The sequence below is a fragment of the Nicotiana tabacum genome, chromosome 5, assembly GCF_000715075.1.
Source record: "Nicotiana tabacum cultivar K326 chromosome 5, ASM71507v2, whole genome shotgun sequence".
Classification (NCBI taxonomy): domain Eukaryota; kingdom Viridiplantae; phylum Streptophyta; class Magnoliopsida; order Solanales; family Solanaceae; genus Nicotiana; species Nicotiana tabacum.
Genome location: NC_134084.1, coordinates 29,823,309 through 29,839,170, shown reverse-complemented (window position 1 = coordinate 29,839,170; position 15,862 = coordinate 29,823,309). Strand labels below are relative to the sequence as shown.

At 35.0% G+C, this 15,862-nt stretch overlaps 1 protein-coding gene across 1 annotated transcript; it reads left to right on the top strand.

Annotated features, from left to right (window-relative positions):
• Nucleotides 1–3,137: 3,137 nt before the first annotated feature.
• LOC107777113 (prefoldin subunit 6) lies at nucleotides 3,138–13,926 on the top strand. The gene is made up of 5 exons (XM_016597101.2): nucleotides 3,138–3,374; nucleotides 3,466–3,536; nucleotides 3,640–3,764; nucleotides 12,299–12,359; nucleotides 13,681–13,926. Exons 1-5 carry the CDS (start codon nucleotides 3,296–3,298, stop codon nucleotides 13,735–13,737), a joined length of 393 nt encoding a protein of 130 aa, XP_016452587.1. The 5' UTR covers nucleotides 3,138–3,295; the 3' UTR covers nucleotides 13,738–13,926.
• Nucleotides 13,927–15,862: the final 1,936 nt, after the last annotated feature.

Sequence of the window (15,862 nt, the reverse complement as noted above, 5' to 3'; positions counted from 1 at the left end):
GCTATTTGGGCTGCCATAGCAATTTGAATGCTTGGAGTTGATTGTATAAATGATTGTGACAATGTGTATTGGAAGAAATTGTCAGTGCTTATTTGGAAGAAACTTTTTAGTTGTTCTTATTTTCTGTAGTAGTGAAAAAATTTGAAGAAGGAGAAGTGTGAAGATGAAGGTAAGTGGGGTCCACATAAAGTAAGGTTAATTTAAAAAAAAAAGAACTAAATTTTCAAGACTTCACACGCTTAGATGTGAATATAAAACACATATTTTATCATGTCAATGTGAGGGGTTCACGAGATCACACTTCAATCAAGAAGACGTGTCTAATTAGTAATCAGCTTAGTTAAAATATCTATCTCGTTATTGTAAATAACTTAAAAAGGTCATTTATCTATTTGGCCTTCGACATATTTATGACATGCACACACGCAGAGTAACAATATAGGTGCGTGTCTTACTCTTTCAGGTTAAACTCTAATTTGTTCTAAAATATTCAATATTTTAGAAATAAAGAAGCACTTACTATTATTTTTATGAACGCACCCTAACAGTTTCAATGAAGTGAATTTTATTTAAGTGTGATGTTTAAGATAGATAAAGAATAGTTCAGATAAATATTTTTATATTTAAGGTTATTAAATATTTTTATAAATGAGTGTGTAAAAACCTTTAAAATATAGATACATGAATAAAAGGTAGTAAAAATAATATATATAACAAAAAGTTTAAGTTATATAAACTTGTAACTTTTTATTTATATTATTAGGTTATCCAAGGAGAGATGCCGTGGTGCATGTTATTTGCAGACGATATTGTTCTGATTAATGAGATGCGATGCAGTGTTAACGAGAGGTTAGAGATTTGCCGGCAGATCCTGGAGTCTAAAGGTTTCGAGTTGAGCAGGACTAATACAGAATACTCTTGTTCAGTGGTACGACTCAGGCTGTGGACGAAGAAGTGAGGCTCGACTCTCAAGTCATCCTTGGGAAAGAGAGTCTTAAATACCTTGGGTCTGTTATACAAGAGAATGGAGAGATCGACGAGGATGTTACATATCATATTGGGGCGGGATGGATGAAATGAAGGCTCACTTCACGTATTTTGTGTGATGAGAATGTGCCACCTAAATTTAAAGGTAAGCGCGGTGGTCAGATCAACTATGTTATATGGGATGAAGTGTTGGCCAGTCAATAACTCCCATGCCTAAAAGATGAAGGTGGCTAAAATGAGGATGTTGAGATGGATGTGTGGGAATACTAGGATAGATAGAATTAGAAATGAAGTTATTCGGGACAAGGTGGGTGTGGTCCTGTGGAGGACAAGATGCGAGAGGCGAGACTTAGATAGTTCGGACATGTGAAGAGGAGATTCACAGATGCACCGGTGAGGAGGTGTGAGAGGTTGACCATGGAAGGCCTAAAGAGAGGTAGAGGTAGGCCGAATAAGTATTGGAGAGGGGTGAATAAACATGATATGGCATTACTCCAGCTCACTGAGGACATGACCATGGATAGAAAGGTGTGGAGGTTGAGAATAAAGGTAACGGGTTAGGGTAAGTCACCTACCGTTGTCCTTGTCTGTAACAGTAACTTTAATACATGAGTTAGCGTTATTTATTTATTTTCGTATACCTTGATTTCTATATTTCTTGTCGTTGCTTTCATTCTAGCCTTCTGATTACAATACTCAGTTTTAGTTTTGTATTTTTGTATTTTTGCTTGGGTTTTCTAATTGGTGTACTTGCTGATGCCCTTCTTTTATTTTTCCTAAGTCGAGGGTCTTTCGGAAACAATTTCTTTGCCTTCTTGAAGGTAGGGGTAAGATCTGCGTATATACTACCCTCCCAAGACTCCACTTGAATTACACTAGGTCAATTGTTATTATTATTAGATTATCCAAAGGATATTTACATGTAAGTCTCCTTAAAATATAAGATTGGTAATTTTTAAAATGAGACAAGTACCCCATCATGTCCATGTTTCCCACCCACATTATAGTGAGTCTTTGCTTGTTGAATCCATTAAGCTAATCAAAACATTTGAATATGTTATATCAAATGGTTTGATGTATTCTGTCTGAATGACTATATGCATTCATCTGGATTCGCTATAATTTGGGATACCTACAAATTAAATATTTATGTTGTATATGATGTGCCAAATATGTCAATTATTACTTTCAACTTCACCAGTACCCGGTTTATCAGAACTACAAGTGACAAACGGGCAGATCGGGTCGGATATGGTTCAGATTGAAAACAGTATGAAAAAATGGATAAATTATCCGATCCGACCCATATTTAATACGGATAGAACGGGTTAACCGGCGGATAATATGAGTAATCATATTATCCATAACTTCTTGCATGTGATCACTTTTGGGAGAATTCTTAGTTTCCCTAAATTGAAATCCCAATTTGAGGCTTTACAAATATAAAAGTTAGATCCATTGACCAATGGTTATCCATTTTCTAAATGTATGATATGGATCTTATCCATATTTGACCCATTTTTAAAAAAATCATTATCCAACCTATTTCTTAGTGGATAATATGAGTGGTTAACTGTTTTCTTTTAACCATTTTGCCATCTCTAATAAGAGCCTACTACATTTAATGTGTAGCATAAATTTAGGTACAAAAGTTTATTAAAATTACAACAAATAATAAATATGAACTCATATTTAAAAAATAATATGTTCGGTGCTAAAAACTTTAAAGTTAAACTCATAAAATATTAAATCCTAGATAGTGGACTTTTGTTTGTTATTATGACCATCATCAGGGTCTTTAGTTAATGTGGCCTTTTGAAAATTATTTTTCATGTATGGATGATGTACATGGGTCAAGAAAATAATATTATATAGTCGCTTTTAAAATGTCGAAAAATATGTATTTTTATATATTATATAAAAATTAAATTTTATGGCTTGGCCTGTTGGCTAAAAGTGATCTTTGACTTTTTTTTTTTGGGGTGCAAATTTAAGCAGTTTATTCGCTTTAATGATGGAATTCTGTCAAGCCTATTTTGACACAATCTATTTCCAACACATGTTAACTATGATACCTGAAGGACTGAAGTCGAGCAACTACTAAAAATTGAGGACTAAAACAATGTTTATATTTTCTCGTTAACTATTGACACCGCAAATAAACGAGCAAATCTCCGGTTCTCTCCACGAATATCCACCCGCTCCCGGTCGCCGCCGCACTCCTTTCCCTAAACCCCAAAACTCCGGCAGCAGCAGAGAGCAAATCAACACAAGAGAAGGTAACCCAATTGCAGAAGAAGTTAAAAGAATGGCCTCGTCAGCTGCTCTTCGAGATTTGCAGCGTGACCTAGAAAACAAAGCCAACGATCTTAGCAAACTTCAAAAAGGCATAATCTTTTCTTCCTTAATCCTCCTCCCTTTTGTTTTCTTACTAAAAGAAACTGTATCATTCATATATTAATTGCGATGTATTTACAGATATATCAAAGAACCACCAAATCAGAAAGAAGTACACTATTCAACTAGGTGAAAATGAGCTTGTTCTCAAGGTATTATTATTATTATTTTATTATTCATATGCTTATTTGGGTGTGTTTGGTTTTTGCAATATTTGGGATATTGAGACAATTTTTTTTTGAGTTGGGTGTGTAGGAATTGGATCTATTGAATGAAGATGCGAATGTTTACAAGTTGATAGGGCCAGTGCTTGTGAAGCAGGACTTGGCTGAGGCAAGAGCCAATGTCAAAAAGCGAATTGAATACATTTCTGCTGAACTGTATGTCATTCATTTTGATTTAAGACTTTTTTTCTTTTTGGGCAATTGGTGGTTTCTGAATGTGCTTTGATGATTGTAATGTTGCTTTCTTGAGCAAGTATATAAGATTGTTGTTTCTTGGAAGAGGTTTTGTATGCTCAATTAATAGGTTTTCGAAAAATTAAAATAGTTTAAGAAATAGTTGAATGGACTAATGTGATAAGTGATGATTCATATAGCTAACCCCAGCTTGTTTGGGACTAAGGCGTAGCAGTTGTTGTTGTAAAGTAGTTCTTACTAATTCTTCAATCAGTAAAAGAATCGCAAGGGCTTATGCAAAATCTTTTTATTAAAGTTTTAGGAATTTCTTAATAATACTAATTTAATACCCTCTTTCATTTGACATTGTCCATGATATTTTGACTCAATGTGCTTCTTATATATCTAAGCCTTTGTACCTAAGTTGATGGTCTTCTATATGGGTTTTATTGGCTGTAATATTGCTGGACCGAGGTCCAGTAAAGAAATAGAACCGACATAGTCCATTAAGCAGATTATGTGAAATATGATTGGGATTTGCTCTAGTTGCCATAGCATATCAGATCTTTTTATTGGAAGTAGAACTACAAATATATATAGTTTCAGAACAGAAACAGTGATGTGCTTTTAGGACTAAATTCAAATTCCCTGTATTAGAGGCGCTGAAGAACTAATGACGGGGGTGAAATTGTAGAACACGATATCTTGTAGCAAAGTAAAACTGTTTAGGTTGCTGTTGTGTGTTATGGCAGTCTAAATTTGCTATGGCAATGAACAGTTGTAGCTGATATGCTAAACGGTGTTTTGAGAATCAACCAGACCATGATGTTTTATACTATTTGTTAACATTTGAAAAAGAATAGTTCAATCTGTAACATAATTCATCTACTTTCTTAATCTCTAAATGTTGTTCTCAATTATAGGAGTAGAGTGAAAGTGATTGACAAAAGGTTTTAGTGAAAAACTGTATAAAATGAAGGTTGTTCGAAGGTAATTTAGTAAAACACAAAGACTGTTTGAAAAGAGATTGAAGAAATGAACAGAAGTCCAAACACAACACCTTAGGACAGGTTCATACACATCCAGGAGTCACAACACCAAGGCAGGTTCAGTAGTCACAAATACGGTTCAAGGGGTTTGGGAATACATGGAACACATGGTGGTTAACACATAGAGATAATCGGTGCAGACATGTTCAGAAATAACACAGAGGGGTAACATGCTGATCTAAAGGAAGTGGAGTACATAAAAACGTAAACATAAATTACAAGTTTCACAACAAAAACCACAAATAGAAGCAAACTGAAAACAGGATGAACTTAAGCAATAAGAAAATCATATTGTTGTTGGAACTTTGAATTGAAATTTAAACGTACCAGTAAAGAGGAGAGTAAGCAAAGTGAAAGAACAGTAGGGCAAAATGGTTAGCCTTGGCTTGCAGCTGGCTAACTTAGAGCAGTAGCAAGTAGCACAAAAGAGAGCAGAAAGTTTTTAAGTGTGACAGATAGTTTTTGAACCAAGAGTGTTCGTCTCTTGCGTTGATGAAAGACTAAAGTATTTATAGTTTGAAAGCAGGTAGCAAATAAGGTAAAAATCAAATTCCATTAGTAACTAAGGAACTCAGAATCAGTCAGTCAGGTAATCAAGGTAAATACTCCCCTTAAGTTAAGGGAATTAACTCAAACGGTAAGAACAAGTGGTAAATAAGGAAAGAAATCAGTATATAACTATTAAAGAAAGATTCAAGTTCAGTAAGTATAGGGTAGGCAATTAGGACTAAGCTCAGAAAACTCCAATTAAGGAAATGGTTTAGTAAGAATAAAGTACCATAGCAAATAAGGTAGGGGAATCCGTTAATTTAGACAGACAAGGTAGAATTTTAGGGTTTAAAAGAGAAACTTTCAGTCAAACCATAAAATAAGGAATCCAGAATCAATCAAGAGGAAATTATGATTTAATACTCAACATATAAATAGAGTAAGAGCAACCAGACATAGCAAACATGCAGGGTCAGCAATATCGATAGAAAGAGGCAAGTCTTGAACAATCGATGAACATAATCACATAGAGGTGGTATAAGTTAGGCTAAGAACTCAATAAGAACATATTCGAAGCAAGGTAAAGTAGATTAAGTTTTTATAAAACAGTGCAGGTTCTTTTCCTATCCTTGCTTATCCCCTAACGTTTAAAGTTGTTTTGTCTGTTTCAGTGTTTGACTCGGCATTGTCTATGCTCCTTACATTGTGATTCCAAACTGTTAAAACCTGTATCTAAGGAGCTTTTACCCGTTCCCTTTTCCTTTCAAGTTGCTAATCTATAGCTTAACCTCTTGTCCTCTTTAAGCTGTCAACTTAAAATAATGTTTTCTCTTGATTTTCAGTGGTTTCAGTCTAATAAAAGCTCTGCTAAGTTTATAAAAAAATAAACAGATACAAGCTCCGCTAAATAACAAAAGGCTTTCACTTGGTTATAAAGTTGGACGTGAATACTTATTTATCCCAATTACTGGTACTGATAATTTAGTAAGTGAGGGCTCTGTATTAGATCCTACGATTGTAAAAACATCTGGAGTTAGGACATAATTTTCTGCTGGCTTTCCAATCCATAGCTCTGTCACACCCCAAAATGGGGTGAGATCTGGCCGATACCTTGTACCTGCCACCAGGATCGCCCGATCGAGTGAACCTATATGACATGTTAAATGTCCAATTCATAACCTTGTATCTCAATTCATCTAAATAATTACAATATTAAATGTGTAAAGCAAGATACTTACCATTTGAATTAAAGTGAGACAAATCGTATCACAAGACATAACTAAAAATGCCATGCAAATGCCATAGAGTACCCATAACCCAAAAATAATACGAATTTCATCTATGGAGCCTCTATGATGCTATGAACGAAATAATAAAGTTTTAGTCGCACGATACAAAAAGAAGACAAGGAAAATGCATCAGTATGAATCCTAAGATATCAAATTGGGTTCACCAAGAGTAATGAAGCTGCAGGAATCCTAGCTCGTATGTTGACCGTCTTGCGCCTAATTGACAGTTAAACCTAGCACCATTAAATGAATAATGTCAAAGTACTGACACTCAGGTATGCGTTATGGCGGCCACTCGTGGTGGTGCAAGAGTTATACAGACATAAAGAAAGTATCAAATGCATAAGTGAGGGAGAATGTAGCATCCATGAATGTTAAAGATATTGTTTTGCGTGCCAATAAAGATGACACAAAGGAAAAATATTTACGAACACGTTAATATACGTGTAACATGGTTTGGGGGTACATGGACGGGGTATGAATATTTAAATTGTGTTGAAAATGGAAAAGAAATCACAAACAATCAAAATTGGAAATTCATCGGGTGTATGGATCGTACCCCCATCGCATGCTAATTGAAATTTTGCCAAAGTTTATATGACAATATTTTACCAAGTGCATAAGAGCCACACCAGTTGAACTTGTGGCACACTATATCGCCAGCAAAGGGGGTAAATTCAACCCCTTATACATATCTCTTTCCTTGGTCAGAAAGCAAGTTACAAAAATAAGATTTGTGTTGCAATTAGTGTGGTTCTATATAAACTCATTACTTGTGTCAGAATATGCACATTTTCTCTAATATTTTGTGTTAAGCAAAGTGTGGAACCACTAATGGGATCATGACCAATCTCATCTTAAGCAAAATCAGGGTAAATTTTCTCTAATATTTTGTGTTAATTAAAGTTAGGTAACTCCTGTATTAACCCCATTATACATTTGGATTGACTAAATTCTAATAAGAACTATGAGAACCCATAAGAACTCAAGTTAGTGCTTGTGTGGACTGTGGAAGAGGTGATTTCTTTACCCCATTCTAGAATATAATTATGGATTGAGCATTTGGAAGGGATAGTGAAATAGAAATTACAATTTTATTGAAGTTCTATGCGAGGTTTCGAAATGAGTTATGTCCAAGCTAGGGGTAAATTGAGGAAGAAGATGAATAATGTCGGGTATATGAACGGTGTTTGGGGTTCTAATAAAGCGACTAGACTCCATAACACATATAATGAATGAATTGGAGCTAAAAATCGGCAATCGACCTTTAATGAAGAATATGGAATTTTTGGAAACTTTCGAAATTGTGTAAGATACTTGATTAATTAAACTAGTAAGGTGTGGAGGTCGAGGATTGGGGTAATAGATTAGGTAGCCTAGTGTTTTCCTTGTTCATACCGATAATATTAGTATGTACTCTCGTATTTAGTTGGTATTAGGTTTCTAGTACTACCTCTCGTTCCCTTCATTTCGGTCATCTTACTTTCTTGTTGTTATTCATGTTGCTTTTTCATGGCTACTTGCCGTTGTTTCTTGTATTATTTTTCTTTTCATTACTGTTGTACTTATACTTTCCTGAGCCGAGGGTCTATTGGAAACAATTTCTCTATCTCCACAAGTAGGGGTAAGTATAAGTTTGTTCGATTTGGTTGTTAATGTTATCGGTTCGACATAGTTATCCATTTATAAATATATTAAATCGATATCCGAATCGATAAGATATCGGGTATCAGTTAATCGGTTATCGATTGTTATCGGTTCGGTTATCGGTTTACCCGATAAGATAACTTAATTTAGAGGGAGGAACATAGCGTATAACACTAATTGATCTTATAACCTTGATCCGTTTCGATCAATGTTGCACGGACTCTCCAAAATGTTACCGCACCCATGTTGGATCCTTTAAAAATATACTACTTTTGGAGGATCCGACATGCACCCCGCTACATTTCGAAAAGTCCAAGCAACATAGGTTTCGGTTATGTTCTAAAGAGTGAACAAAGTTTCATGGACACATGTCTACGCTTATCAAAAGGTTTGTTCAATTGCATAAAACAATAAATTATGCTCAAATGTACCTCATATATTTGTACATGAATGAACATCAATGGGATTATGAAATAAAATAGGATGGCTTCATTATATTAACTTGCATCCACCTAAACAATGACTGGAGAACTATTGTTAATCTTTTCATCAAACACAACAATTTTATATTGTTTAAGCTAGCGTTTGGGCATAGATTTTCAAATTTGTTTTCAAAAATCTGATTTGAGTGAAGTTTGGTTTGAAGATGAAAATGTGTTTGGACATAAGTTTTCAAAACATATTTCACTTTTTTTTTGAAAAAACATGAAACATGACTTACACCCACAAATTCTAAAAACTATCACAAATACCAAACAATACCTTTATCAATAACAATCATTATATTATCGCAAACCATAATCCTGAACATAAATAAATTTGGTACAAAATTATCATTTTTATAATGAACTACATAATACACTATCAGATAACCGAGAAGACGAAGCAACATTGTTACAAAATAATAAATGGTGGGCTCTTTTATAAAATACAAAAGTTTGGGGCAATTTTTAAAAAATATAATAGTGATATTTTGGGCCAGCTGGTTTTGGAATTTGGGTTTTAGGAATTTGCCAAAATGTAGATAAAATCTATGGCCAAACATGTATTTGCCAAAAAAAAACCCAAATATATTTTGCAAAATATATGGCCAAACGGGTCATAAGAGCGAAACATTAAATATACTGATATTGTTAAATGCACTTATCCAACAATTGTAGCAAGAATAACATATTCTAAAATAGTGGCACGCTTACTCCAGGCTATTCAGGCTATTCGGGAGTATCCACTGGGAGGATCAATTAGCATAATATACTGAACATTGAAAATATTAGAGGACCAAAACAAAAGCTGCTTTTATATCAGAAATTAAGAGATTTGCTCAAGTCCACTTGTCCAAACACAGTAGAAAGTAGAAACAACACAAAATTATTTTACACCTTGAAAATTAAGAAGTTCAAACATAGTACTAATAAAGAATGAAGCTCTAAAGTGGCTTTATATACCTAAGAGTAAAATTATAATTTGCTAGAGCTTATTGGGTTATTAAAAAAATTGGGCAAACCAAGACCAGAACCGATAACCCAATAGTCAAATAACACAATTGTTATCGAACCATTAACCAATAACCTGATATCGATAACCCAATAAGCTTTTTTCGTTTCGGGCTATTGGTTTTACCCGATATATGCCCAGCCCTATCCACAAGGTTTGGGTAAGGTTTGCGTAGACACTACCTTCCCTAGACATCACTATGTGGGATTCACGGGGTATTTTGTTGTAGTTGTTGAGTTAATTTGAAAGCACACAAGAAGTTTAAAGCTCGGCATACCTTAAAGTCGCTTTACTTTACTAACCTTAAGCTCCAAATGTTAAAGAACGAGTTGTTCGATCCAAACGACTTCAATCTACATAAATGAACTCATATTCATCAATCAAGTATCACAACGATACTAATTTAATGAATAAAAATGTCTAACCCTATTCCAAAAAGTTTCCCCAAAAAATCCATATTTTTCCATTGAATGTTGATTCTCGATTTTTAGCTCTGATTCGGTTATTATATGTGTTATGGAGTCGACTCGCTTCACTGAAAACCCCAAAAAACATCGTTCATATAAACCCGACACTGTTCATCTTCTTCCTCAATTTAGCCTTAGCTTGGACATAGTTTATTTCAAGACATTGCATAGAACTTAAATAAAATAGTATTTTCTATTTCACTACACCTTAAAAATATTCAATTCATAATTATATTAAAAAAGGGGGCGAAGAATTTACCTCTTCCACACCAAGCCCTAACTTGAGTTCTTGTGGGTATTCTTGAAGTTTTTTGTTGGAACTTAGCCAATCTAGATGTGTAAGGGGGTTTATATAGGTATAAACTAACTTTAGTTAACACAATATATAGGACAAACTTAGCTTGAATTTGCTTAAGATGAGATTGGCCGTGAACCCCATTATTGATTCGTCACTTAGCTATGCTCTTTGGCTTTGCAATTGAAATGTCGATTACTGGGGATATATACCCCGACATATACTCCAAACGAGGTTACTTGTATATTAACGTGTTCTTAAGAGTATTTTCCACATCTGCCATTTTTTCTATGCGGGCTTTAAGGACTTAAAATCTTACGAAATTATCAGGGATGCTAGAAGCTCATTTCTCATGCATGTCACCATTTTTTGATGATATTCTCATGCATGTCACTATTTAAGCTGTTACTTGAATCCCAGGGGAGGAAGGTGGAAAATAATAAAATTATTGCTGCACTAGTGATTAGTTATATTTCCTATTGGTAGCTATTGTTGGCAGTACAAAAACTGTACTAAATCAGTTGGGTTGGTTATATGAATCCTTGGTATCCAATCTGTAGAGATTCTATTTAATTGATGAAAGAATTACAGATCCCATTAAGTTTGTGTTGCCGACAGACACAAAGTGAGGATTCTACTAAGTGGCAGATCGACTACACTGCCCCAGCAGCCAGCAGCTCTTTTCCTCTCCTAGAACTTCACTGAGATATTGTTTTTATTGAAAGTTCCATTCATTACAACTTAGAACCTCTTATGATTTTAGAAAGTCGAATTTTGAACGCGGAGGCAATGCGTATAAAAACAGATGGAAATCTTGAATTATGGTGCCTTAGCTGCTGTATCTCCAGTCTCCACATAGGTAGACCTGTGAAGCTATGTGACTTAATGTCGAGGATAAAATAGTCAGGACTATATAGGTTCTGAACATATTCATCTCTGTCATGATCTTTTACCAAATCATCCTAAAAATGTCGTGTCCATGCTTTGCTGGCGGCTTTTGAAGCTTGTCGGATTAGTCCCTTTTGGGTATTCCATTCATTTGGTGATTGTTGCAATCGGTCAAGTTAAAAAGATAACGTATCTATGTTTTATTGTAATGGGTGCTCCGGCGGAAAGAAAAAATGAGATAAAACTCTGAGCTCATCTATTGAACGATTACTATTTACTTTTATTATGTATGTAGTAGCCTTCGACTTATTGCCATGCTTAGGGAACCAAATCAACTGAATATGGTCCAAATAGGCTTGTGACAATTTGTGTACTCCCCCCTCCCCTCAGTTTTTGACTTGAAAATAGGACTTCTTTTTTCAAAAAAGGTGGTGAACGAATGCATATCCTGCATAAGGACAGATGTTAAACAGCTATACAGCATAAATTTATTCTATATGTCCGTAACGTATCATTGTCCATGATTTTATCCATGAGTCCTTGTCCTAGATTTTAGTGCTTTGGCAAAACCCAACCCTTCAAACAGGCAATTGTATCCAAGACTTGTACCAGGAAACACGAAGGAGTTTCAGAAAGCAAAGCATAAACGGACTAGTAAACTCACTGTTCTGATATAATAGATGAGCTGAACATGGCTCCTTTTTGTTTGGTTTTCCAGGAATTCATATGTAGAGTGTGTATTTCTAAGCGTATTTAGTAAATTTTAGGTAGATTTAAGCAGCAGATGGTAGTCAGTAGATAATAGAACATGTATTTTCCTTTGCTGCTTCAGTAGTTCTTGTTAGTTGTTACGGTTTTTTGGTCATGTAATGATTACTCTCATTCTATCATTCAACAGAAAGCGATTAGATAGTACTCTTCAAGACTTGGAGGAAAAGCAAAACAGCAAAAAGGAAACGGTTGGTTCACTTCTCAATTTATGTATTGTCTTATTATTTTTCACATTTTACGATGACTATCAGTTTGATGTTTTAAGAAGTACAAGGAAAATTGTAATGATGAAGAAAAAGTTTGTGTGCCTTAGACTTTATTCATTGTATGAGCACATTTGTCTAAAATTTGCTGCTTTACACTGACTATGGAGTAACAAATTGCAGATAGCATTATTAATTATTTTATCGGAACTTCTTGGTCGAAATTTACATTAAAAGAGAAACTACACTCCTTTCTGTTTCCGAATCAATTTACGATTAATTTGTCATTGGTAAAGTATACGTGTGTCCGCCATTGTCGCCTATACATTGAATCAAGAGAGTCTACTGAGCTCTCTAGATTTTCTACTTGTGTTAAAAAATTAGTTATTTCCCAACTCTTACAACATGCTCAAACCTGTTTAATTGTTATTTGGGTAGTGATTGCTCAATTCTGTCAGCAATAATAAGGAAAGACCCAGATAGACATTTGTACCTGAAAAATCACTTGTTGCTAAAGCATGTTCAGATCTCACACTGGGTTTCCACATCATTCATTTTCGTATTTTATTATTTGTTTCCATTTAGCCAGTTCTTCGAATTCCTTCGAATCATGTCCAGGATTAGAAACTTTATATTTGCTAACTGTTTTCATGATTGTGGAGGACGTAGCAAGAGGCTAAGGAGATCAAGTCAAAGTAGAGCTCTTATATTGTAGTCAAAACACCATCTAAATGGCCTTCTTACTCTCTGTTGGATAAGCTACTTTACCTTTATCTTGGGAAGGAGCTGAGACTGCGGTGTAAGGCATAAGTCTTATTTAACAATCTTAGGGATTCTGAATCAGATTTAAGACGTTTAGTGCATGACTTCTGTTATGTTTTGCTAGTATGAACAAAGAAAACAAATATTCCTATCGATATAAACTTGTAGTTTGCACTTGTAGTTTGAAAATTAAAGACCTGTTACTTCATGTCTGCTCTTTCTGACAAATTCCTTATTTATTTACATCAATATTTTTCACTCTTCGTCCTCTGTTTTATTTTCATGTATCTCCTGATCATTTACTGAATCCCCTTGAATACTGTGTTATCAACTCCAGTCGCTTGGGGAGCTGAACTGTATTACTATGATTTCGATGTATATTGAGGCTTTGGTTTGAAAATTTAATATCAGATATTGAAAAAATCTAGTTTGTTTGGTGATTTGTCTTGCTTTCTGCTAAAGTCATTAGGTGCCTTGTGCAGTTCAGTCCACTATTTGTATTGCCCTGATTCATTTGTTTGTTGTTATACTCGTCATTTTCCAGATTCTGAAGTTACAACAAAAGATTCAGTCTCTCCAAGCTGGAAAAGGCAAGGCCTAATGCACGCCTCTGGTGGTACTCTACACTACACTGGTCGGTTGATTTTGATCCGTATTAATAGCAGGATTACAGTGTCTTGTCGTCCCAGACACTCAGACGTTTACCTTATTGTTCGATTGGCTTTTGTAGATCCATGGTTTTGTACTTCGTATGATTTTGAATTACATCTGCTGATTAATTTTCTATCTAGCTACAATCTCCTCTTCTTTTTATGGTTAATTATTGTGGCCGCAAGCATTATTTCAAGGACAAGGTTAAGACTCTTAGCTAGGTGCATAAGCTTTTTTTACTACAAAAACGGAAAGCTATACCTAGTCGAAAGTTTTCACAATATTCTGAAGGAAAACTAACCAGCTTTTCTATGTTACATTTACCTGGTTGTCATTATAAGATAAAAAAGTGCTTCTATTGACTGATCTAATGAAACTAGCTAGTGTAAGCACCTGATTTTTGCCCTATATGAGAATCACTCTCAAAAAATTCAAATAAAATAATTTTCCTTGGTGTGCAATTTTGTGAGATTTTATGATATTTTTGGATAATTGTTTGTATTTGTCTGTGTTTGTTTATTTGTTAAATTAATAAAAAATATACAAAAATATGTCGCATTTTGCATGTAGGATTTAATTCTACAATTGTTAGTAATTAAATTAGTTTTACAAAAATTAAAAATTACAAAAAAACAGGCATCTTTTGCATCTTTAACATTTAATGTCCAAATGAACAATTTTATGCTTAATTATTACTTAATTGTGCGTTAATTGTTATTGGGAGTTAATTTGCGCTTTTATAACTTAATTTAGTTCTTAATAATAATTTAAGTATTTTATAATTTAGTTTTAGAAAATAAAAGAAGAAAAAAGAACAAAAATACAAAGAAAAATCAGATTGGGCCACTTCTTCAAATTTCAACCTCAGGCCCAAATAATTGCCCAATCTTCCCCACGACCCGGTCCACTTCAAACCGGGTCGACCCGGTCCGCCCCATTAACCCAATACCCAACCCCCTTCTTCATTTTTTGTCCAAACACAAAAACAAAACAAAAAAATAAGAAAACAAAAACCCTAACACTAACTTACCCGCCCCCATCCCCTCTCTTCTTCTTCTTCACTTCTCCTCCAAAGCTCCAAGCACACAACCATGGATGCCCTTACCTTATTCTTCGTCTACTCAGAACAACCAACGTCACCACCATTCACGTCGACCTCCCCGTCTGCTTCGCCGCTGCTTCGCCGGAAAACCCTCGGCCAAAATGGAAGGAAAACCCATCGCCATGGATGCCATGTTTTGTGTGTTGCTACTGCTTCATCTTCTTCAGCCTGCTCCAGCAGCGTCACTGCTGTTGCTCCGTCGTCTCTGAGCTTTGCCATCGTCGTCCATGGCGGCACTGCTTTCCCGCCATTGACGCTGCTTCAAGCTCGAGCTTTCTGCTTGCTGCGTCGACCACCTTCCTCCTCCTCGACGAACAGCTGCTCGTCGTCCAGTTCGAACCAAACAGACCCATCATGCTACTGCTGTCATTGCCCTCGTCGACCACTCGTTTCCATGGCCAAACGACCTCCGTTACTGCTTCGTCTTCTTCGAGCTTGGGCATCACCATGGCCAAGCTGTCTCCGAGCTGCTGCCTCACCTTCATCTTCTTCGCATACACAACCAGTCGCCGCTGCTTCGTCTTCTTCAATCGCACCCCAGCTGCTCATGTTCTGCCTTCATCTGCTTCAGTTACTTCTTAAATCATTCATCATCGTTGGTTCGAACTTTGGTCGAGGCTCGTCAAGTTCGTTGTTGGTTTAGTCGTTTGTTCGTCGTTTCGATCCGGTTATTAGATTTTGAGTTTTTATTTTTGTCCGTATTTTGTTTTGATATTTCTCGAATCTAAAATCGGCAAATGTTTGTTTTGTTCATGTCTATCGTTTGAATTAATTTTTTAGTTTGTTCATGTGCTTTGTTAAATTAATTTTTCAGATTTCAAATGAAAGATTAATTAGTTGTTTTTCATGTTTGTATTATTGTTTAAATATTTGTTAGTTTGTTAGATTCAAATTGAAATTTAATTAATTATTTCTTCAATTTGTTTCATGTATTGTTATGTATTTTCCAGAAATTATTAATGTTGTTTGAATC